This window comes from Taudactylus pleione, unplaced genomic scaffold (genome assembly GCF_031769625.1).
Source record: "Taudactylus pleione unplaced genomic scaffold, aTauple2 ptg000231l, whole genome shotgun sequence".
NCBI classification, from domain to species: Eukaryota; Metazoa; Chordata; class Amphibia; order Anura; family Myobatrachidae; genus Taudactylus; species Taudactylus pleione.
In genome coordinates, this window is record NW_028284633.1 from 1612785 (window position 1) to 1638644 (window position 25860).

Below are 25860 nucleotides of genomic sequence, written 5' to 3' on the forward strand. Positions count from 1 at the left end.
AGCCCACTGTGTGCATACAAGCTCCATGACAGGGCATTAGCCCACTGTGTGCATACAAGCTCCATGACTGGGCATAAGCCCACTGTGTGCATACAAGCTCCGTGACTGGGCAGTAGCCCACTGTGTGTATACAAGTTCCGTGACTGGGCATTAGCCCACTGTGTGTATACAAGCTCCGTGACTGGGCAGTAGCCCACTGTGTGTATACAAGCTCCATGACTGGGCATAAGCCCACTGTGTGTATACAAGCTCCGTGACTGGGAATAAGCCCACTGTGTGTATACAAGCTCCGTGACTGGCAATAGCCCATTGTGTGTATACAAGCTCCATGACTGGGCATAAGCCCACTGTGTGTATACAAGCTCCGTGACTGGGCATAAGCCCACTGTGTGTATACAAGCTCCGCGACTGGGCAGTAGCCCACTGTGTGTATACAAGCTCTGTGACTGGGCAGTAGCCCACTGTGTGTATACAAGCTCCGTGACTGGGCATATGCCCACTGTGTGTATACAGGCTCTGTGACTTTACTGAGCATAAGCCCACTGTGTGTATACAAGCTCCGTGACAGGGCATTAGCCCACTGTGTGTATACAAGCTCCGTGACTGGGCATTAGCCCACTGTGTGTATACAAGCTCCGTGAATGGGCAGTAGCCCACTGTGTGTATACAAGCTCCGTGACTGGGCATATGCCCACTGTGTGTATACAGGCTCTGTGACTTTACTGAGCATAAGCCCACTGTGTGTATACAAGCTCCGTGACTAGGCATAAGCCCACTGTGTGTATACAAGCTCCGCGACTGGGCATAAGCCCACTGTATGTATACAAACTCCATGACTGGGCATATGCCCACTGTGTGTATACAAGCTCCGTGACTGGGCATAAACCCACTGTGTGTATACAAGCTCAGTGACAGGGCATAAGCCCACTGTGTACACAAGCTCCGTGACTGGGCATAAACCCACTGTGTGTATACAAGCTCAGTGACTGGGTATTAGCCCACTGTGTGTATACAAGCTCCGTGACAGGGCATTAGCCCACTGTGTGTATACAAGCTCCGTGACTGGGCATAAGCCCACTGTGTGTATACAAGCTCCGTGACTGGGCATATGCCCACTGTGTGTATACAAGCTCCATGACTGGGCATAAGCCCACTGTGTGTATGCAAGCTCCATGACTGGGCATAAGCCCACTGTATGTATACAAGCTCCATGACTGGGCATATGCCCACTGTGTGTATACAAGCTCCATGACTGGGCATATGCCCACTGTGTGTATGCAAGCTCCATGACTGGGCATAAGCCCACTGTGTGTATACAAGCTCCGTGACTGGGCATAAGCCCACTGTGTACACAAGCTCTGTGACTGGGCATAAGCCCACTGTGTGTATACAAGCTCAGTGATTGGGCATTAGCCCACTGTGTGTATACAAGCTCCGTGACAGGGCATTAGCCCACTGTGTGTATACAAGCTCCGCGACTGGGCATATGCGCACTGTGTGTATACAAGCTCCGTGACTGGGCATAAGCCCACTGTGTGTATACAAGCTCCGTGACTGGGCATAAGCCCACTGTGTGTATACAAGCTCCGTGACTGGGCATATGCCCACTGTGTGTATACAAGCTCTGTGACCTTACTGGCCATAGCCTACTGTGTGTATACAAGCTCCGTGACTGGGCATAAGCCCACTATGTGTATACAAGCTCCGTGACTGGCAATAGCCCATTGTGTGTATACAAACTCCGTGACTGGGCTTAAGCCCACTGTGTGTATACAAGCTCCGTGACTGGGCATATGCCCACTGTGTGTAACAAGCTCTGTGACTGGGCATTAGCCCACTGTGTGTATACAAGCTCCGTGGCAATATTAGAAGGTGTGAGGTTGTCTAAATTGACTCTAAATGACTGGAAATTAATATTATTAAGGTTAATAACACTCTAAGAAGAAACAAAAGTCCAATTTATGTTATTTTAGCTTTTTTTTGTAAATTTTTGTAAAAAATCCAAATCAAAATCCAGTCACCGCAGTTTGCAAATCCAAATCGAAATCCAAAGCCGGACGATGAATTAGAACTAGAGGTGTGCACCGGCCACTTTTCGTGTTTTGTGTTTTGGTTTTGGATCTGGATCTTTCTTCGTGTTTTGGATCTGGATTGGTTTTGCCAAAACCACCCTTCCGTGTTTTGGGTTCTGGGTTTTGTGTTTTGGATCTGTATTTTTTTTAAAAAAAGCATAAAAACAGCTAAAATCACAGAATTTGTGGGTTTTTCTGCTCCTATGCTATTATTAACCTCAATAACCTTAATTTCCACTCATTTCCAGTCTATTCTGAACACCTCACAATAGTGTTTTTATGTCCAAAAGGTTGCACCGAGGTAGCTGGATGACTATGCTAAGAGATACGAGTGGGCGGCACAAACACGTGGTCCATCTAGGAGTGACACTGCAGTGGCAGACAGGATGGCAGTTTGAAAAACTAGGCCCCAAACTATACATAATGCAAAGAAAAAAAAGAGGTGCAAGATGGAATTGTCCTTGGGCCCTCCCACCCACCCTTATGTTGTGTAAACAGGACATGCACACTTTAACAAACCAAACATTTCAGCGCCAGGGTCTGCCACACGACTGTGGCTGAAATGATTGGTTCGTTTGGGCCCCCTCAAAACAAGCTGGCAATTAATCTGTCCCTGCACAAACTGGCTCTACGGAGGCAAGATGTCGTCCTCATCCTCCTCATCCACCGATTCCTCACCCTCTTCAGTGTTGTGTACATCCTCATCCTCAAAGAGTATTAATTCGTCCCCGCTAGAATCCACAACCACAGGTCCCTCTGTACGTTCTGGAGGCTGGTCTCCCTGGAAGAGTTGATAATTAATTTTATGAACATCATCTTCTCCACATTTTGTGGAAGCAACCTCCTACACCTTTCGCTGACAAGGTTCCCGGCTGCACTAAACACTCTTTTGGAGTACACACTGGAGGGGGGGCAACTCAGGTAAAATAGAGCCAGTTTGTACAGGGACCTCCAAATTGCTTCTTTTTCCTGCCAGTACAGGCATGGACTGTCTGACATGCCTACTTGGATGCTGTCACCGATGTAATCCTTTAACAGACAGACGCACGCTTGTCGCTGCTGCTTTGAGGATGCAAGTGCGGCTACAGCCCACACAATTCACAAAGACAGAAAAAAAAAGAAGAATATTTTTATTGTTTGTGTAGCACACTTTGAGGGTGTCACCACCCTTTAACAGACAGACACACGCTTGTCGCTGCTGCTTTGAGGACAGTATCATATGCAGTGACAGTAGACTTGTCAGAAATTGTTGGCACGTCCTTCAGTCCGGACCAGATGTCCAAACCAGCCCTTGACTTATGACACAGGCGCACGCTTGGCGCTGCTACTATGTTGATGCACATGCAGCTACATCGCACACAAGTCACAAACACATTAAAAAAATAGTTTTTTCTTTTTTGGAGCACTTTGAGGGTTACACCACCCTTTAACAGACAGACGCACGCTTGTCACTGCTGCTTTGAGGATGCAAGTGCGGCTACAGCCCACACAATTCACAAAGACAGAAAAAAAGAAGAATATTTTTATTGTTTGTGGAGCGCACTTTGAGGGTTACACCACCCTTTAACAGACAGACGCACGCTTGTCGCTGCTGCTTTGAGGATGCAAGTGCGGCTACAGCCCACACAATTCACAAAGACAGAAAAAAAAGAACAATATTTTTATTGTTTGTGTAGCACACTTTGAGGGTGTCACCACCCTTTAACAGACAGACGCACGCTTGTCGCTGCTGCTTTGAGGATGCAAGTGCGGCTACAGCCCACACAATTCACAAAGACAGAAAAAAAAGAACAATATTTTTATTGTTTGTGTAGCACACTTTGAGGGTGTCACCACCCTTTAACAGACAGACGCACGCTTGTCGCTGCTGCTTTAAGGATGCAGGTACGGCTACAGCCCACACATTTCACAAAGACAAAAAAAAAGAATATTTTTATTGTTTGTGGAGCGCACTTTGAGGGTTTCACCACCCTTTAACAGACAGACGCACGCTTGTCGCTGCTGCTTTGAGGATGCAAGTGCGGCTACAACCCACACAATTCACAAAGACAGAAAAAAGAAGAAGAATATTTTTATTGTTTGTGGAGCGCACTTTGAGGGTTACACCATCCTTTAACAGACAGACGCACGCTTGTCGCTGCTGCTTTGAGGATGCAAGTGCGGCTACAGCCCACACAATTCACAAAGACCGAAAAAAAAAGAAGAATATTTTTATTGTTTGTGTAGCACACTTTGAGGGTGTCACCACCCTTTAACAGACAGACGCACGCTTGTCGCTGCTGCTTTAAGGATGCAGGTACGGCTACAGCCCACACATTTCACAAAGACAAAAAAAAAGAATATTTTTATTGTTTGTGGAGCGCACTTTGAGGGTTTCACCACCCTTTAACAGACAGACGCACGCTTGTCGCTGCTGCTTTGAGGATGCAAGTGCGGCTACAGCCCACACAATTCACAAAGACAGAAAAAAGAAGAAGAATATTTTTATTGTTTGTGGAGCGCACTTTGAGGGTTACACCATCCTTTAACAGACAGACGCACGCTTGTCGCTGCTGCTTTGAGGATGCAAGTGCGGCTACAGCCCACACAATTCACAAAGACCGAAAAAAAAAGAAGAATATTTTTATTGTTTGTGTAGCACACTTTGAGGGTGTCACCACCCTTTAACAGACAGACGCACGCTTGTCGCTGCTGCTTTAAGGATGCAGGTGCGGCTACAGCCCACACATTTCACAAAGACAGAAAAATAAAGAAGAATATTTTTATTGTTTGTCGAGCGCACTTTGAGGGTTACACCATCCTTTAACAGACAGACGCACGCTTGTCACTGCTGCTTTGAAGATGCAGGTGGAATCTAGACGGGATTTGGAACTGGGCAACACACTACCTCCATCAATTGTCTAAATTCCACTGCACTAATGGCGGATACCGGACGCACGTCTAACACCAACATAGCAGTCAGGGCCTCAGTTATACGTTTTGCTTCAGGATGACTGCTGTCGTACTTCATCCTCATCGCTAGGGACTGTTGGAGGGTCAATTGTTTAGTAAAAGTAGTGATGTTCCTACTTCCTCTCTGGGATGATGAACAACTCCCAGCAGCAGCAACAGCACTAGGAGGAAGTGGTTCTTGATCTTTCCCTATTTTATTTTTATCGGAGAAAGTTTGGTCCTCCATTTATGTTATATTGATATATACGTGCGGCTAAGGCGCACACAAACACAGAAAATATTTTTTTATTTTTGCTGGAGAGTAGTGCACTTTGTGGGTTACACCACCCTTTACGAAATGAGCCAGCCGGCTCTTTACTTATGGGACACAGGCGCACGCTTGGCGCTGCTCCTTTGTTGATGCACGTGCGGCTACTGCGCACACAATTCACAAACACAGAAAAAATATTTTGTTTTGGTTTGGAGTGTACTTTGGGGGTTACAGCACCCTTTAACGGTCAAGCCAGCCGGCCCTTTACTTATGACACAGGCGCACGCTTGGCACTACTTTGTTGATGCACGTGCGGCTACTGCGCACACAATTCACAAACACAGAAAATATATATTTTTTTGGTTTGGAGTGTACTTTGGGGGTTACAGCACCCTTTAACGGTCAAGCCACCCGGCCCTTTACTTATGACACAGGCGCACGCTTGGCACTACTTTGTTGATGCACGTGCGGCTACAGCGCACACAATTCACAAACACACAAAAAATATTATTTTTTTAGCACTTGGGGGGAGCACCCCTGATGGACAGAGCACCCCCTGGACAACACTACAGCACCCCTTTAGGACTGGAACACTGCACAGGACTTTGGAGTGGACACAACCCCTATGGAGAACTGACTGCACAACACAGTCCAGCCAGCCCCTATGGACTTTGAAGTAGGGGACACAGCCCCTATTAACAACAGCAGCACAGCACAACACAGCCAGCCCCTATGGACTTTGAAGTAGTGGACAACAGCAGCACAGCACAGCACAACACTACTCTGCACTACACTACACTACACAGCCCAGCCAGCCCTAACTCCCACCCTCCCTCTTCACTGTCCACAGCCGAGTGAGAAAATGGCGCCGACGCGGGTACCTTATATAGGATCCAAAACCCGCGAGACCCGGAAGGCGGGATGATGACGTTTTGCCTCGATTTCAGATCCGAGTCAGGCGGGAAAAGTCGAGCCTGACTCGGCTCTGACTCGGATCGGGGGGGTTCGGATTTCAGAAATCCGAAACCGCTCACCCCTAATTAGAACCAAATTCAAATCCAGCAAAAATGGTCAGGCACACATCCCTAAAACAAAGACGATTATACGGTTGTGTACATACAGTAGTATTCAGAAGAAATACTTTAAAATGGGTATTTAAAACACCAGAGATAAAGACCATCTTTTGCAAAAGTGTTGTTAATAGTCAACGGGGGCTCCAAATATAATTACTGGTTGCCTGCTCAGTCTTATAGGGTGCAATGATGAAAATCCGGCAGGGTTGGAATAACCTGCAGCTTGTGCAGTCCCTTTGCTGTAGAATGTTCCCAAATGGTAGAGTTCTGGCAAGGCTTTGCTTGTAATCCTCTGGTTTTTGATGGAACAAAGGGCCTAATTCAGACCCGCTCGCGAGCGCTTAGCGCTCGCAAGCGGGTCGCTGTTGCCCAAGTGCGCATGCGCACGACGGAGGCGGCTCCGTCATGCGCATGCGCGAGACCCGAATAATGATGGCCAAGCCGTCGATAAGGGTCTTGCACCAAAGGGGACGTGCTGTCGATGGTGATTGACAGCACGCCCCCTTTGGTGGGCGTGTCGGGGGCGTGGCTGCCCAGACGGAGGCGTTCCCATGGGAATGCCTACTGTCTGGGGCCGGCCCCACTGACATCACTAGTGATGTCAGTGGGAGTGCTTTTGGCTCTGATAGAGCCAAAAGCACTCCTGTGCTTGCGGCAGCGAGACCCTACCGCAAGGGTCTCGTCGCAAGCCCGATGGTCGCGATGGTCTTGACCAACGCGACCATCATTTTGGCCGCTCGCTATAGCTGTGGGTGGTGACCCACAGCTATGCGAGCGGCCAGGAGGCCGCTCCAAAATGAAGGAGGGACGGCCCTGATTCAGAGCGAGCGCTCTGTCAGAGCGTCCGGCTCTGAATCAGGGCCAAAGTCTCAATTCCAAGATGGTAGGTAATAAAAGGTTCAATAAAGGGCAGATCTCTGGTTATCAGCCTGACACGCGTTTCCCTGTCACAGACAGTTTTGGAGGACATATCTACCCCCTACCTTCAATCACCTTAATCTTCTTTCCCTCTTCATTCACAAGAAGAATGCACCACATGCTATTTTACATAAAACAATAAAAGAGCAGAAGACGGTACCCACAAATATTAAATATCCCTTGATTGTATCTTCAGAGGTCTACAAAATGTATCAGAGATATATGTTGCAGTCTCCCATTTTTATCGCAAAAGCAGCACCCATAGGTTACTATGGGGGCTGCTTTACTGCCAAGGTTACAAAGCTATGGATGCTAATGCCATCCTAAGATATGGGCTACAGTCTGCAAAAAGTACCGGGAGTGGAACCTGTAGGATCCCTCTCCTACACTCTACACTCATGCATGTGCGGTCAGACCGCACATGAGCAGTAGCAAGTCCAGCCCCAGAAACTCAAAGGACAGAGGACCTCATTCAGAGTCGGTCATTGCGGCCGCACAGTCGTACGCCACTGATGTTCGCTAAACTGCGCATGCGTAAAGTTCGCAATGCGCGTGCGCAAACTAACTGCTACGATCAGAAATTTCTCTCCTTGAACACAGCCAGGTCGTTAGTTTGAGTGACAGAATGAGGCGTTTGTGGGTGGTAACAGGGGAAGGTGCTTGAAAACGGGGGAGTGGAGATCCGAACGCAGGCGTGCCTAATTATGGGAGGGCATAATTAACAAAGTAGTGTCATGGCACACGTGACATGGGATGTTTTTACACTGACCTGATCGTAGTGCTTAAGAGAGGGTATGGTCAACCTTAAGCACTACGACCAGTTCCGATGGTTCCCGATGCTCGCGATTAATCCTTATATCCCAGGAGATGACGTGTGTGGTGAACGAGAAGGGGGCGTGATTTAGTCTTACGGCCGCTTCTTACCCTCGGTCGTTCAGCTAACGATCTCATCTTAGGACCGCAACTTGTGATCGCTTAATTTGCATATCCGGCCCCTTTCCCCTACGACCGAGCGGCCGCAACGACCGACTCTGAATGAGGTCCAGATTTTGCTTAAGCTATCACTTTATTTTTACATATCACAGGGACAGCCTGCTATCAGAACCCCTGTGGCATATAGTATAACTAACCAGCTGCCGCATGACCGGCAGTTTGATTCCCGGCTGCAGCAGCCCGACAAAACAGCAGAGTCCGGCAGCGAAAGCCCAACAGCGCTTTAAATCCTCATCGTCCCTAAGGTAAGTACTTACTAACCTAACCAACCCCCCTAACCCTAACCCTCCTTAGGGGTGCCTAACCCTAACCTCCCCACCAAGTGCCTAACCCTAACCTCCCACCTCTAAGTGCCTAACCCTAACCCCCCCTTCCCCGCTGCCTAAACCCCAGGGAGGTGCCTAACCCTAAGTCCCCCCCTGGGGGTGCCTAACCCTCCCTCCCCCTAGCCTAACCCTAACCCACCCGGGGGGGTGCCTAACCCTAATCCCCCCCGGGTGCCCTAAACCTAACCCTCCCCCACGCGGCTGTCCGCTCGCGGCGGCCGGCATCCCTTTGATCGGGATGCCGGGCGCCTGTCTCCCGGTGCCGGGAAAATGACAGGCGTCTAGATTTTAGACGCTGGTCATTTATCCCTAGGCGGGATAGCCAATTCGGGTAGCCGGCGGTCGGGATTGCGGCCGCCGGCTTCCTAAACGTATCCCCCCCCTGTCTTTACATGTGACTCTTGATACATACTGACAGTGCATCATTTATATTTGCCATAATAAGTGGCGATAAGAAGTGTATAATTATCAGGTCTAAAACCCAATTATTATTAAATGTCCCCATAGTTCATTATGCCCACATGTATTTATAATATAAATTTGATACCATGCATGAAACACTGGAAAAGGTGGCAGTGGGAACTGCTCCAAAAGGACAGACCTTAGCTTAGCAGGGGAGGTGGTGGTCAAGGATCATGGTAAGTATGGAGACGAGATGGAATGGAGGAGCAGAGTAGCAAAAAGGGGCAGCGGTGAAGATAAGCATTCTGTGACCTGGGGCAATGATACATCTCAGTGTCCATTGCTCCCGAGAAGATAGTACATCAAAGTGCTCACCATACAATAGAGCATGGCAGTGTCCACAATATAATACAGAGATCATTACATTGACCACAAAATAATATAGAGAACATCAGTGACCACCATTCAATACGCCAAGTGACCACCATACAATACAAAAAGCATTGTAATGAGTGCAATATAATACAGACAACACCAATTGCCACCATAAAATACAGAGAACATGACAGCCACCATGCATGCCCTCTGGAATGGGATAAGTCTGACAGCAAGCTACTGGGTTACACAGATTATATAGATATACAGTATATAATCAGTCAAATGGAGGCAGCAGAGGGCAGTAACTGCTATATATATATATATAAGTCATTGCGCAGATTTTGATGAATAACCCAAAGACACCTGTCTGAATTCCACTTGCACAACAGGAGAAAGATATAGCAACAGAATGTCCCGTACACGTATCACAGCACTGGCCACCGTAATATTGTAGCCCAGCGTCTTCCCCATAAGTACCCAAATCAAGTTGGGAGGTATAAATCCAGTCGGGAGGTATCTAAAAACAAAGCAGAAAAATGCGGGGGCGCCACATCATGCATTAACAAGATAACATTTATTGGCAAGCAATAACAGGCAGAGCGTGCATACCACAACAAGCGGTTAACCACCGCAGAGTTTGACGGCAGAGTAATGGAAAGGTGCTCCTGGCTGGCGTCCTGAGCATCTCCAGGACCCCTTCACCAGAGCACTAACCACAGAAAGACAGATCACCAGGCCACGCCCCTGTGCATTTCGTCACTAGAACTTCATCAGGAGGCTGGCTGGTGATCGGTAGAGGGCAGTTAAATAGGACTCATGAACCAATAAGAAATATGCAGCACAGCATTATATCATTACATTAAATTAATTCATGAAATTCTTCATTTATACATATAAGCACATATAAAAATACAAATACAATGGTACAATGTTTCCATTATATAATCCATACAATATCATATGAACATATATTAGGAATAGTAATAAAATTAAAAAGGACTTATTATGTGGGATACTTTTAGAAAATTAAATGGTATGAATAATGCACTGGGTATAAAAAAGAACATAGAATCATCTATTCCAGGGATTTCTTCTCACATGGGGGCATATTCAATTAGCGCGCTGGATGGGATTCATTTAGCGGGGATTCCACGCGCGGGTGTCCCTGAGACCTGAGTCTCCGCTGTTTGATTTTACCTCGCACCTCATGTAGGTGCGAGGTAAAATCAGCGTGAGGCCGCCCTATTCGGCCTCGCGCGAGCAAGAATAAAACACTGATTCCGCAGTTCCAGCGGAATCAGTGTGTTCTCGCGTGGAAGTCCTGTTGAATAGCTTAACCCCGCACCGCGGGACTTTCACCCCTCAATTACTCACGGGAGAAGTCCCGCGGGTAATTGAATATGCCCCATAGTCTATCTAGAATATAGCAACATGAATTGGTACAATAAAAATTAGTACAATAAAAATTGGTGCTTTAAAAATTGGTACCATAAAAATTGGACATGTTTTTCTAAAAGATAAAAAGTATAAGTAAAAGATGTTAAGATGCTTATCTTTCAGGAGAGGTGCAGTCTGGGCCTTAAGCATTTTACCATCTTTTACTTAGATTTTTTATCTTTTAGAAAATATATATATTTTTTTAAAGTGACGTTTTTATTTTAGTGCTGTTTTATTATTCTACCTATATCTAACCTAAGTTTACAGTGATATTTTATGGATTATAATTTTTGCCTGAATTGCTTTTACTAAATAAAACTGATGTTATATTTTTAACACACTGCTCAGTCATAATTTTAAGGGCCTGGGACACCAGAGGGTCGCTGTCACCCTATTTTTTGTCTTGCAATATATATATATATTAGGGGTGAGCGGGTTCGGATTTCTGAAATCCGAGCCTCCCCGATCCGAGGCCGATCCGAGTCAGGCTCGACTTTTCCCACCTGACTCGGATCTGAAATTGAGGCAAAACGTCATCATCCCGCCTTCCGGGTCTCACGGGTTTTGGATCCTATATAAGGTACCCGCGTCTGCGCCATTTTCTCACTCGGCTGTGGACAGTGAAGAGGGAGGGTGGGAGTTAGGGCTGGCTGGGCTGTGTAGTGTAGTGCAGTGTAGTGTAGTGTAGTGTAGTGCTGCTGTTGTCCACTACTTCAAAGTCCATAGGGGCTGGCTGGACTGTGTTGTGCAGTCAGTTGTCCATAGGGGCTGTGTCTACTCCAAAGTCTTGTGCAGTGTCCCAGTCCTAAAGGGGTGCTGTAGTGTTGTCCAGGGGGTGCACTGTCCATCAGGGGTGCTCCCCCCAAGTGCAAAAAAAATATATTTTTTCTGTGTTTGTGAATTGTGTGCACTGTGGCAGCACGTGCATCAACAAAGGAGCAGCGCCAAGCGTGCGCCTGTGTCCCATAAGTTAAAGGCCAGCTGGCTTGTCCGTTAAAGGGTGCTGTAACCCCCAAAGTACACTACAAACAAAATAAAAAAATATTTTCTGTGTTTGTGAATTGTGTGCACTGTGGCTGCACGTGCATCAACAAAGGAGCAGCGCCAAGCGTGCGCCTGTGTCCCATAAGTTAAAGGCCAGCTGGCTTGTCCGTTAAAGGGTGCTGTAACCCCCAAAGTACACTCCAAACAAAATAAAAAATTATTTTCTGTTTGTGAATTGTGTGCGCAGTAGCCGCACGTGCATCAACAAAGGAGCAGCGCCAAGCGTGCGCCTGTGTCCCATAAGTAAAGAGCCGGCTGGCTCATTTCTTAAAGGGTGGTGTAACCCACAAAGTGCACTAGTCTCCAACAAAAATAAAAAATTATTTTCTGTGTTTGTGTGCGCCTTAGCCGCACGTATTTATCAATATAACATAAATGGAGGACCAAACTTTCTCCGATAAAAATAAAATAGGGAAAGATCAAGAACCACTTCCTCCTAGTGCTGAAGCTGCTGCCACTAGTCATGACATAAACGATAACATGCCATCAACGTCGTCTGCCAAGGCTGATGCCCAATGTCATAGTAGAGGGCACATACAATCCCAAATGACAAAGTACAGGAAAATGACCTTAAAAAAAACATTTAAATCATCTGAGGAGAAACGTAAACTTGCCAATATGGCATTTACGACACGGAGTGGCAAGGAACGGCTAAGGTCTTTCCTTATGTTCATGACTAGTGGTTCAGCTTCACATGATGATGGAAGCCCTCCTCCCGCTAAAAAAATCAAACGAGTTAAGATGGCAAAAGCACAGTGAAGAACTGTGCGTTCTAAGAAGATATCACAAATCCCCAAGGAGAGTCCAAGTGTGGTGGTGGGTGCGATGCCTGACCTTCCCAGCACTGGATGGGAAGAGGTGGCTCTTTCCACCATTTGCATGCCCCCTGCAAGTGCTGAAAGGAGCACCCACAGTCCACTTGCTGATATGCAAATTGAAGATGTCACTGTTGAAGTACAACAGGATGAGGATACTGGTTTAGCTGGCGCTGAGGAGGAAGTTGGCGAGGAGGATTCTGATGCTAATGTGGTTTGTTTAAATCAGGCTCCGGGGGAGACAGTTGTTGTCTGTTGGATGAAAAAGCCCATCATGGTCATGCCTGGGCAGAAGTCCAAACATTCCACCTCTTTGGTCTGGTAATATTTCTATCCAAATCCGGACAACAACTGTCTTGCCATATGTACCATATGTAAAGGTGAAATAAGTAGGGGTAGGGATGTTAACCACCTAGGAACATCCTCCCTTATACGGCACCTGCGGCGCATTCATAAAAAGTTACTGTCAAGTTCAGAAACTTTGGCTAAGACCGTAAGCAGTCCAGGGACACCTAAATCCCGTTGTCCTGTTGTATCCAAGCGCCTGCAAACCACACCGTCAACTCCCTCCTCGTCAAATTCCTCCTTAATCAGGATCTTGCCTCCGTAGAGCCAGTTTGTGCAGGGACAGATTAATTGCCAGCTTGTTTTGTGGGGGCCCAAACGAACCAATCATTTCAGCCACAGTCGTGTGGCAGACCCTGGCGCTGAAATGATTGGTTTGTTAAAGTGTGCATGTCCTGTTTATACAACATAAGGGTGGATGGGAGGGCCCAAGGACAATTCCATCTTGCACCTCTTTTTTTTCTTTGCATTATGTACTGTTTGGGGCCTAGTTTTTCAAACTGCCATCCTGTCTGCCACTGCAGTTTCACGCCTAGATGGGTCACGTGTTTGTGCTGCCCACTCGTATCTCTTAGCATAGTCATCCAGCTACCTCGGTGCAATCTTTTGGACATAAAAACACTATTGTGAGGTGTTCAGAATAGACTGGAAATGAGTGGAAATTAAGGTTATTGAGGTTAATAATAGCATAGGAGCAGAAAAACCCACAAATTCTGTGATTTTAGCTGTTTTTATGCTTTTTTAAAAAAAAACACAGATCCAAAACACAAAACCCAGAACCCAAAACACGGAAGGGTGGTTTAGGCAAAACCAATCCAGATCCAAAACACGAAGAAAGATCCATATCCAAAACCAAAACACAAAAAGTGGCCGGTGTACACCCCTAATATATATATTAAAAAACATGTAGAGTGGCACTCACAATAGAAATAATTAAGCCGGGGTGCCATCCAACATCTTAATAAAACCAGAGACCCCCTTGTGAACCAGGAATCAGGCGGCACTCAGCGGACTTCAAAAAAGCATCAAACTGTGATTTATTTAATCTAATCTGACCTGATTCCTGGTTCACAAGGGGGTCTCTGGTTATATATATATATATATATATATATATATATATGTATATAGTATATATATATATATTTATATATTTCACTGCTTGACAAGGGAACTGAGCACACATGCTCAGTCAGATCACACTGATTGCGCCCCCTCTGGCTTTGCACCGGGCTGAGGGGCTCACAGCGCCCCTTCCCCGGCGCGCAGCACTGCTATGTGGTGCTGCAAAAGTATGTTTTTTGGGGGTTTTTTCCTTTTTTTTCAAGGGGGCATGGCCACGCCTCCCACGATTAGGCCATGCCCCCTCTTTACTGGGGCTCGGCGGCGCTCTCTACACCCCTGCATCTGAGTAATATCAATTCAAAACCATTGCCTCAGGAAATCATGAAACATTCATTGGAAATTAAGTATATCCAAAAGGAGTGACCTATTTAAACCATTGGCACATTGCAGTTGGAAACAAACAGAAGTCTCACACAGTGAGTGATACAATTTCTTCTGATTAAGATTTTTAGATCAAATGAATTCTCCAGTATTCCAAATATGTCTGGTGAATGAACCTGTCAAAATTGTCACACATCCACTGTCCGTATCTTAATCACTGGTGTTTAACAGCCTGCACATCACATTAGTCTTCATCTGTTTATAGGTTAATAACCCAAGTTATGTACTCAATAGGGTATAATACAACTAATGATCTCAAATACACATGTTAGCTATTTGTTGAAATTCCCAAAATGTCCATTTCTTATAATCACTTCCAAAGCACGCAGGTCTGCCGCAAAAATATGCCACTGATTGTTATCACAGTGCCAGCATAGAGACGCCCACTGCCTCCCACTACCACTATCTCACATACGTAATACCTTGCAATCCTGCATATACATTGGAAACATCGAGTACCATCCACCCCACACGCGCAATTACAACAGGTCTGACTCAGAAATTGCTAATCTTGTTGCACGCAGTAAGTACACAAACTGCGTATGCCATCGCAGTGGCTAATTTATGCACCCCCATGTAAAGGCATAAGGACACGCCTGCGTTTATCCAACCACTCCCCCATCGCCACCCCCAAACGCTGACCCCCCATCCCTCGGTCTGCAATGGCTTTGTACCTGCGTAGGTGATGGCAGTGCGATCGCAATGCTAACTGACGCACGCACACTGAGAAGCATATGCATGGGAGACCTCTAAATAAGCTCCTAGGGTGGCATCTTTGTGCCTGAAGAAGCATGTTTCTATCGGTGGGTATAGAATACATTGCGGTCACGATTTCATTATCAACAATGGCAATATTTACATCCAGAACATTCATTTCCTTTCTATCTATACTAAAGGTAAATTTGATAGGACCATTACTCAAATTATGAGCCTCAAGAACATCACACAGTTTCATTTCCTCTCCTTGCCACATAATTATTAAATCATCTATATAGCGCGCATATAGAAGAATGTGGGGGGATATTTAGGGGTCGCCAAAAAAACAGTTCGTTCTCTATCGCAAGCATGTTGTAAACTGGGGCTGCATTCGAGCCCATGGCACATCCCCTTACTTGTAAACAATACTGCCTGTCATATATAAAAAAAATATGTTACTCAAAATAAGTTTCATGCACCTGAAGGGTATTACCAAATTTATTTGAGCAGCTTCCATTTTGTTATGTTTGCTGTTTTGAGAGGCATAAATGAAACCAGCATTTGGGGGGGGGGGGCATGCTGGTTCTTTTAGTGCTAATTGTATATATTGTATATATATATATATATATATATATATAAAGTCAAAGCTGGGAAGCACACCCTTATCGTTGCATATACACGCCGAGTGCCCTCCTGAGTCACCCGCTTACACGGGTACAAAATACAATCTGTAGACAGGCGGCACTCCAGTCAATAAAGGCTCCACACACGGATCTATAGATCAACGTTTCGAGGGTACTTTATTCCCTCATCATCAGGATAACAATCTGTCTACAGATTGTATGTATATATATATACAGTGCATCCAGAAAGTATTCACAACGCTTCACTTTTTCCACATTTTGTTATGTCGCAGCCTTATTCCAAAATGGAAAAAATTCATATTTGTCCTCAAAATTCTACACCCAATACCCCATAATGACAACGTGTAAAAAGTTTTTTTTGCGATTTTTGCAAATTTAATAAAAAAAACCTAACAAATCACATGTACATAAGTATTCACAACCTTTGCTCAATACTTTTTGAATATGATGCCACAAGCTTGGCACACCTATCTTTGGGCAGTTTTGCCCATTCCTCTTTGCAGCACCTCTCAAGCTCCATCAGGTTGGATGGGAAGCGTCAGTGCACAGCCATTTTCAGATTTGCAGAGATGGTTGTCCTTCTGGAAAGTTCTCCTCTCTCCACAGAGGAATGCTGTAGCTCTGACAGAGTGACTATCGAGTACTTGGTCACCACCCTGACTAGGGCCCTTCGCTCAGTTTAGACGACTGGCCAACTCTAGGAAGAGTCCTGGTGGTTCCGAACTTCTTCCATTTACGTATGATGGAGGCCACTGTGCTCATTGGGACCTTCAAAGCAGCAGATATTTTTCTGTACCCTTCCCCAGATTTGTGCCTCGAGACAATCCTGTCTCGGAGGTCTACAGACAATTCCTTGGACTTCATGCTTGGTTTGTGCTCTGACATGCACTGTCAAGTATGGGACCTTATATAGACAGGTGTATGCCATTCAAAATCATGTCCAATCAACTGAATTTACCATAGGTGGACTTCAATTAAGCTGTAGGAACATCTCAAGGATGATCAGTGGAAACAGGCTTCATGGCAAAGGCCGTGAATACTTATGTACATGTGATTTCTTATTTATTTATTTTTATGAAATTTGCAAAAATCTCAAAAAAACCTTTTACATGATTTCATTATTGGGTATTGTGTGTAGAATATTGAGGACAAAAATGTGAAGCGTGAATACTTTCCGGATGCAATGCTTTCTACTTAGCATTGGCTTCAATTGCTTTGTGTCTTATCCCAAGCCTCTACTGAGACTGGAGGATGTTCAATACCTCTCAACATTTCCATATTTTGTGCGTAAAGATGAGCTGAATGGCTAAATGGTCCCCTTAGTACATTGACTAAATTGCAGTGTAAAAGTAAATATAATCAAAACCCAGTTTCATGAATAATTAAGTTTATTCAGTCAATAAAATACAACATTCAATGACTAAAGACTTAAAGGTAGTGAGAGATTAAATGCTCTGTATAAATATATTATGTAGGAGATTAGTTGGAGGCCATAGTGCTGGAGATCCAGGCGTTGTAGTTGCAGACCTTGGTGTAGACACCGGGAAAGTTCCTCAGGGCACAGCCGTATCCCCAGGAGGTAAGACCCTGGAGCTGTCCGTTACAGACCACGGGTCCACCAGAGTCACCCTGAGCACAGGAGGGAGATTGTTAGACATTCATACCACATCATGATGGGTGCTGGATAATTACTAAGCTGCCTACTGTGTGATCATACAGCGTGTGTACATCACATACATGTTATAGTGATACCATGGTCTCAGCACCATAGTGATACAGCTGTGACATTACCTGGCAGGAATCCATGCCTCCTTCCATGTAACCAACACAGATCATGTTATCAGTGATCTCTCCTGGGTAGGCGCTGTTACACTGAGCGGTGGTCAGGATGGGGGCGTCCAGGCACTGCAGTTCGGCTGGCATGTTGGCTGCAGAAAACAGTTATTAATTAGATGTATTTAATAATCTTCCATCTTCCTGTATACGGTATGTTGCTGTAATACTCTATGTCCTTATACATCCTCCAAACTATAGCCGTCATTTACATTCCATTGTATATGGAATTATCTGTGTCGGGAATGTCTCTGAATGCTCTATATTTGTGCATTTTATCAAATAAATATTTCTATTTGTATGAAAATTATTTTCTTCTTTTGAAGAAAAAAACAATATTTTTCACAAAAAAGTTACTTTACTAGCTTATTAACATTGCAAATAGCTCCTGGACTACAGCTGTAACTCTCCACCCAGGTCCGGGGCAAATAATGGACATTAGTTAGTGATCTGTAACTTACTGCCGCTGCTGAGTGTGTTTCCCCAGCCAGTGATCAGGCAGCTGGTGCCAGAGGCTGCGCAGCCAGAGGGCAGAGTCACAGTCTGGACGTAGGCATTGAGGGTGGCGACGGAGGCGAGCTTGATCAGCAGGATGTCATTGTCCAGGGTTCTGGAGTTGTAGGCGCCATGTTGGATGACCCTGACAGAGTTGATGAACTGCTCGGTGCCCTCAGTTGTAAAGATGTTATGTTCTCCCATTCTGACCTGGAGGCTCCTGGATGAAGATACAGATACAGAACAATCAGACAGAGAAGTATAAAGCTTCTTATTGAGATAATTAAGGGATCCTGGAGACAACATGGGGGGAAGTAAGACTTATGTAGCCCACTCTGACACATCTATACTGTGAGATATAACACAGCTTATGGGCACCAGCAGAAGTGATTCCACTTCACTCAGCAACTCAATGATTCACATAGTGATAATGTATATCATATATAATATATCAGATCTAGGTATGCCCTACAACTCTAATGTTTTGAAAAGCAGGTCAAACAAATCTAGCATTAATATTGTAATAATACTTGCTTTAGTCTATAAAATTATTAAAAATGACCAGTAAGTATATGATCTCTGACATGCAAAAAGTAGACTTTTAAAGTGTCCCTAGAGGTCAACCAGGCATCTAACTAGCCATTCAACCAGCCTACCAAATGACTGATCAACAAACTACTCAGCCAACTACCAAGCCAGCCACCCAACCAACCATTATGAACACCATCTACAGTACAATGACTGTACTTACGACTGGTAGCAGTGAGCAGCAGAGATCACCCACAGGTTGGTAACCATTGACCCTCCACAGAAGTGGTACCCAGCATTCAGGGACACCTGGTAGGGAACACCGTGCTCGGCACAGGTGTAGCCTCCGACTATCTTATCATCCTCCAAGGCAGCTGTAAGAGATGACACACTGACTTGCACCGCGGCACCATTACACAATATAACACATAAAGCCGTTACCACTAGATGCACCATGGTATCTGTAAGCTAATGAGACTCACCGGCAGCTCCGAGGAGCAGACAGACCAGAAGCAGTTTCATGGTGGAGAGATGTCCAGTGACTGGTTTGCTGGACACAATGTTGCTATTTATATGTTTTACCACCTCACGTGTACATTGCACAATTGTGTCCATATGGCCATAGCCCTGTTAATGTGTATAGAATATGTATTGCTATCACTTGTGTGTTACTAATGACCTTGAATTTTATCTCTAGTCTTGGAAAGTTAAACATGTTTCTATATTTTCTCCTTATCGTGAGCTTCTGTATAATTTAATGGTCTTCATTTCATTATATGTGTCTAAATAGGTTTCAAAGGAATTGTTTTGTACAAAAATTCTACTTCACATAAAGATTTTTTGTATATTTTTTAGATAAGTGGCCATAATGTTATAAGACCTGACAGAATACTCTGCAGCTATTCCAGACAAAGGACTGGCAATGGTGGGGAACAGGTCATGGGCTCGCATTGTAGTGTGAAGCAGGTAATGGCCTCATTCAGAATGCGCCTCATTCAGAGCCAAGCACAAACTGCGCGCAATTCCGATGTTCATGTAGTTGAGAGATTTTTATCAGAAATGTTGTGGAAAAGTTATGGGCGCCCTTCGGCGGTGACTGGGAGCTGGCTTAGCACACGTGCGGATATAGATGCGTTATGGGAGTGCCAATAATAGCGGTATTGTACACAGACACAAATCTGCAGGTGTAGCACGCCATACTGCAGCTGTCATGGCAGCGTATTAGGACGCACCAGTTACTACTTGTACAGACGATAAATGTGGCATCTCAGTCATTGCATATACAGTATACGGGTGCATAGATGTAGACAAGGGAGGGAGTTTGCAGTGACATATGCATAAAAGCGCAGATGAGTGACCGGCAATAGACACTGCCACGAATCAGGCTCTATGGGTGGCGGCCTCAGGGGCTTTGAAAACATCAAATTATCCACATTTGTTTCAGAGAGTCTTTTCTTTTATTTAATTGAAAGAATAATATCTTCATATAAGAGAAAACAAATTTACCACTAAGAGCCGTATTTAATTTGGAGCGAAAAGCCATTTTTGCTCGTTTTTTGGAGATATTTTCGCCTGAAAATTTACCTCCATATTTTAAGTCCAGTCCGTTTTCGCCTATGCAAAAAGTCAATGCACTGAAACAGGCGATACTTTTTCTCCATAGAATGGCAGGAAAAAAAAAGTACAAATTCTATATTTTGGGGTGCAGATGTTAGGAAACCACCCAAAATCCTTGGTACACCCCCCCCCCCAAAGGACAATTCACACAAAGAAAGGAAAAATATAACCCGGACCCCACAAAAAAGCGCCTTAGAAATTTGGGGCAAAAATGAATAAAAGTAAGGGGACAACTTCAAAAACTAGCGAAATAAGCTTCTGGGGTGCTCTAAGAAGGGGGAAAGTGTTTTTGGGATTGCGGGTACTTGTATGATGGAGAAATTTCACTTTTTCTAAAACTTCACTTTAGAGACATACAAATATGCTAGCACCCATTTTCAAACACCCCAAATTTGATGGAACTAATTATTTGCTCCAAACAATACTGCTTTATGCCGTTCTTCACCACTTTTACCTAGACGCTAATAGCAAGCAATTACCACCACTTCAGTACCCTAACTATTTCAATTAGTTACTAAACTACAGTATCATAATGATTTCCAAAGTCAGCCCATATTTTTCTGGGGTGCAGAGTGATTCCCCCAATTCATCCTGCACCTGGTTCACATTTGCCGGGCCCTTGTTTTCGCCTGTTTGGGAATTGCATAAATAGTAAATCGGGAGCGTGCACAAAAAGTTTTCGCCTCTAAAACAGGCGAAGGCGGTGAAAAGTCAGGTAGGCAGAACTTTTTCGCCAAGGCAAAACTAATGGAATACGTCCCTAAATGGTAAACAGTAGTTACCTGTGCTTATTCCTATATATGTGATTGCTAGCTGCAGTCTCCAGGGAGCAATCAAACCCCTAAGTAACCATAAAATCTAAAATCGAGTCTGCGCTCAGTCTGAAAAAATAAACAAAGTGTGAGGTGTGAGGTTAGGTGCTTCACACACACTGTTATTATAGATGTTACAGGTACCAAATAAATCTGTTGGACACCTACAGTAATTCTAAGAAGGGTATTCAATAGAGGCGAAAAGTTGGACATTTTCGCCTGTCCGACTTTTTGCCTTATTCGCCTGTTTCAGAGGCAAAATCATTCCGTGCGCATCCCCGCTATTCACCTAATTCAATTGCAAAACAGGCAAAAACAGAAATTGGCGAATGCGGAACAGGCGAAAAGTACTGAAAGAATTGGGGAAATCTGGGCCTGATTCAGAGCCGGACGCTCTGACCAGAACGCTCACTGTGAATCAGGGCCTCCTACCACCCACAGCTTATGCGAGCGTCCATGATGATGGTCGCGATGGTCAAGACCATCATGACCATCGGGCTTGCGACGAGACCCTGCGGTAGGGTCTCGCTGCCGCAAGCCCTGGAGTGATTTTGGCTCTATCAGAGCCAAAATCACTCCCACTGACATCACTAGTGATGTAAGTGTAGCCGTACCCAGACATCTGGCAGCCACGCCCCCTGCACGCCCACCAAAGGGGGCGTGCTGTCAATCACCATCGACAGCACACCCCCTTTGGTGCGAGACCCCGAGCGATGGATTTCCCGTCGCTCGCCGGGTCTCACACATGCGCACGACGGAGCTCCCTCCATCGTACGCATGAGCACTTAGGCACCATCGACCCGCTTGCGAGCGTACAGCGCTCGCGAGCGGGTCAGAATCAGGCCCTCAGTCTGCACCCCAGAAAAAGATGCACTAACATAGGAAATGAATATAGATGTGTACTAATAGCCCTAATAACATAGGAAATTAATATAGATGTGTACTAATAGCCCTAATAACATAGGAAATGAATATAGTAGATGTGTACTAATAGCCCTAATAACATAGGAATCACTATAGATGTGTACTAATAGCCCTAATAACATAGGGAGTGAATATAGATGTGTACTAATAGCCCTAATAACATAGGAATCACTATAGAGGTGTACTAATAGCCCTAATAACATAGGGAGTGAATATAGATGTGTACTAATAGCCCTAATAACATAGGAATCACTATAGAGGTGTACTAATAGCCCTAATAACATAGGGAGTGAATATAGATGTGTACTAATAGCCCTAATAACATAGGAATCACTATAGATGTGTACTAATAGCCCTAATAACATAGGGAGTGAATATAGATGTGTACTAATAGCCCTAATAACATAGGGAATCACTATAGATTAGGGGTGAGCGGGTTCGGATTTCTGAAATCCGAACCCCCCCGAGCCCCCCCGATCCGAGTCCGATCCGAATCAGGCTCGACTTTTCCCGCCTGACTCGGATCTGAAATCGAGGCAAAACGTCATCATCCCGCCTTCCGAGTCTCGCGGGTTTTGGATCCTATATAAGGTACCCACGTCGGCGCCATTTTCTCACTCGGCTGTGGACAGTGAAGAGGGAGGGTGGGAGTTAGGGCTGTGTAGTGTAGTGTAGTGTAGTGCTGCTGTTGTCCACTACTTCAAAGTCCATAGGGGCTGGCTGTGTTGTGCTGTGCTGCTGTTGTTAATAGGGGCTGTGTCCACTACTTCAAAGTCCATAGGGGCTGGCTGGACTGTGTTGTGCAGTCAGTTCTCCATAGGTGCTGTGTCCACTCCAAAGTCCTGTGCAGTGTCCCAGTCCTAAAGAGGTGCTGTAGTGTTGTCCAGGGGGTGCTCTGTCCATCAGGGGTGCTCCCCCCAAGTGCTAAAAAAATAATATATTTTCTGTGTTTGTGAATTGTGTGCGCAGTAGCCGCACGTGCATCAACAAAGTAGTGCCAAGCGTGCGCCTGTGTCATAAGTAAAGGGCCGGCTGGCTTGACCGTTAAAGGGTGCTGTAACCCCCGAAAGTACACTCCAGTCCAAACCAAAAAAAAATTATTTTCTGTGTTTGTGAATTGTGTGCGCAGTAGCCGCACGTGCATCAACAAAGTAGTGCCAAGCGTGCGCCTGTGTCATAAGTAAAGGGCCGGCTGGCTTGACCGTTAAGGGTGCTGTAACCCCCGAAAGTACACTCCAGTCCAAACCAAAAAAAAAATTATTTTCTGTGTTTGTGAATTGTGTGCGCAGTAGCCGCACGTGCATCAACAAAGTAGTGCCAAGCGTGCGCCTGTGTCATAAGTAAAGGGCCGGCTGGCTTGACCATTAAGGGTGCTGTAACCCCCGAAAGTACACTCCAGTCCAAACCAAAAAAAAAATTATTTTTTGTGTTTGTGAATTGTGTGCGCAGTAGCCGCACGTGCATCAACAAAGTAGTGCCAAGCGTGCGCCTGTGTCATAAGTAAAGGGCCGGCTGGCTTGACCGTTAAGGGTGCTGTAACCCCCGAAAGTACACTCCAGTCCAAACCAAAAAAAAAATTATTTTCTGTGTTTGTGAATTGTGTGCGCAGTAGCCGCACGTGCATCAACAAAGTAGTGCCAAGCGTGCGCCTGTGTCATAAGTAAAGGGCCGGCTGGCTTGACCATTAAGGGTGCTGTAACCCCCGAAAGTACACTCCAGTCCAAACCAAAAAAAAAATTATTTTCTGTGTTTGTGAATTGTGTGCGCAGTAGCCGCACGTGCATCAACAAAGTAGTGCCAAGCGTGCGCCTGTGTCATAAGTAAAGGGCCGGCTGGCTTGACCATTAAGGGTGCTGTAACGCCCGAAAGTACACTCCAGTCCAAACCTAAAAAAAAATTATTTTCTGTGTTTGTGAATTGTGTGCGCAGTAGCCGCACGTGCATCAACAAAGTAGTGCCAAGCGTGCGCCTGTGTCATAAGTAAAGGGCCGGCTGGCTTGACCGTTAAGGGTGCTGTAACCCCCGAAAGTACACTCCAGTCCAAACCAAAAAAAAAATTATTTTCTGTGTTTGTGAATTGTGTGCGCAGTAGCCGCACGTGCATCAACAAAGTAGTGCCAAGCGTGCGCCTGTGTCATAAGTAAAGGGCCGGCTGGCTTGACCATTAAGGGTGCTGTAACCCCCGAAAGTACACTCCAGTCCAAACCCAAAAAAAAATTATTTTCTGTGTTTGTGAATTGTGTGCGCAGTAGCCGCACGTGCATCAACAAAGTAGTGCCAAGCGTGCGCCTGTGTCATAAGTAAAGGGCCGGCTGGCTTGACCATTAAGGGTGCTGTAACCCCCGAAAGTACACTCCAGTCCAAACCAAAAAAAAAATTATTTTCTGTGTTTGTGAATTGTGTGCGCAGTAGCCGCACGTGCATCAACAAAGTAGTGCCAAGCGTGCGCCTGTGTCATAAGTAAAGGGCCGGCTGGCTTGACCATTAAGGGTGCTGTAACCCCCGAAAGTACACTCCAGTCCAAACCAAAAAAAAAATTATTTTCTGTGTTTGTGAATTGTGTGCGCAGTAGCCGCACGTGCATCAACAAAGTAGTGCCAAGCGTGCGCCTGTGTCATAAGTAAAGGGCCGGCTGGCTTGACCATTAAGGGTGCTGTAACCCCCGAAAGTACACTCCAGTCCAAACCAAAAAAAAAATTATTTTCTGTGTTTGTGAATTGTGTGCGCAGTAGCCGCACGTGCATCAACAAAGTAGTGCCAAGCGTGCGCCTGTGTCATAAGTAAAGGGCCGGCTGGCTTGACCATTAAGGGTGCTGTAACCCCCGAAAGTACACTCCAGTCCAAACCTAAAAAAAAATTATTTTCTGTGTTTGTGAATTGTGTGCGCAGTAGCCGCACGTGCATCAACAAAGTAGTGCCAAGCGTGCGCCTGTGTCATAAGTAAAGGGCCGGCTGGCTTGACCGTTAAGGGTGCTGTAACCCCCGAAAGTACACTCCAGTCCAAACCAAAAAAAAAATTATTTTCTGTGTTTGTGAATTGTGTGCGCAGTAGCCGCACGTGCATCAACAAAGTAGTGCCAAGCGTGCGCCTGTGTCATAAGTAAAGGGCCGGCTGGCTTGACCATTAAGGGTGCTGTAACCCCCGAAAGTACACTCCAGTCCAAACCCAAAAAAAAATTATTTTCTGTGTTTGTGAATTGTGTGCGCAGTAGCCGCACGTGCATCAACAAAGTAGTGCCAAGCGTGCGCCTGTGTCATAAGTAAAGGGCCGGCTGGCTTGACCATTAAGGGTGCTGTAACCCCCGAAAGTACACTCCAGTCCAAACCAAAAAAAAAATTATTTTCTGTGTTTGTGAATTGTGTGCGCAGTAGCCGCACGTGCATCAACAAAGTAGTGCCAAGCGTGCGCCTGTGTCATAAGTAAAGGGCCGGCTGGCTTGACCATTAAGGGTGCTGTAACCCCCGAAAGTACACTCCAGTCCAAACCAAAAAAAAAATTATTTTCTGTGTTTGTGAATTGTGTGCGCAGTAGCCGCACGTGCATCAACAAAGTAGTGCCAAGCGTGCGCCTGTGTCATAAGTAAAGGGCCGGCTGGCTTGACCATTAAGGGTGCTGTAACCCCCGAAAGTACACTCCAGTCCAAACCAAAAAAAAAATTATTTTCTGTGTTTGTGAATTGTGTGCGCAGTAGCCGCACGTGCATCAACAAAGTAGTGCCAAGCGTGCGCCTGTGTCATAAGTAAAGGGCCGGCTGGCTTGACCATTAAGGGTGCTGTAACCCCCGAAAGTACACTCCAGTCCA

The 25860-nt window shown here is 45.6% G+C and overlaps 1 protein-coding gene across 1 annotated transcript; it reads right to left on the minus strand.

Annotated features, from left to right (window-relative positions):
- Positions 1-17327: 17327 nt before the first annotated feature.
- On the minus strand, positions 17328-19226 carry LOC148516910 (trypsin-like). The gene is made up of 5 exons (XM_088479404.1): positions 19187-19226; positions 18928-19078; positions 18143-18396; positions 17640-17776; positions 17328-17477 (listed from the first exon to the last, which is right to left on the minus strand). Exons 1-5 carry the CDS (start codon positions 19224-19226, stop codon positions 17328-17330), a joined length of 732 nt encoding a protein of 243 aa, XP_088335530.1.
- Positions 19227-25860: the final 6634 nt, after the last annotated feature.

Excerpts from the sequence above, each read along its gene's own strand:
- LOC148516910 (XM_088479404.1), bottom strand. The coding sequence starts at position 19,226 with ATGAAACTGCTTCTGGTCTGTCTGCTCCTCGGAGCTGCCG. Across the intron at positions 19,079-19,186 it reads TCTGCTCCTCGGAGCTGCCG|CTGCCTTGGAGGATGATAAG; the intron begins GTGAGTCTCATT and ends CATCTCTTACAG. Across the intron at positions 18,397-18,927 it reads GCTGCTCACTGCTACCAGTC|GAGCCTCCAGGTCAGAATGG; the intron begins GTAAGTACAGTC and ends ATCTTCATCCAG.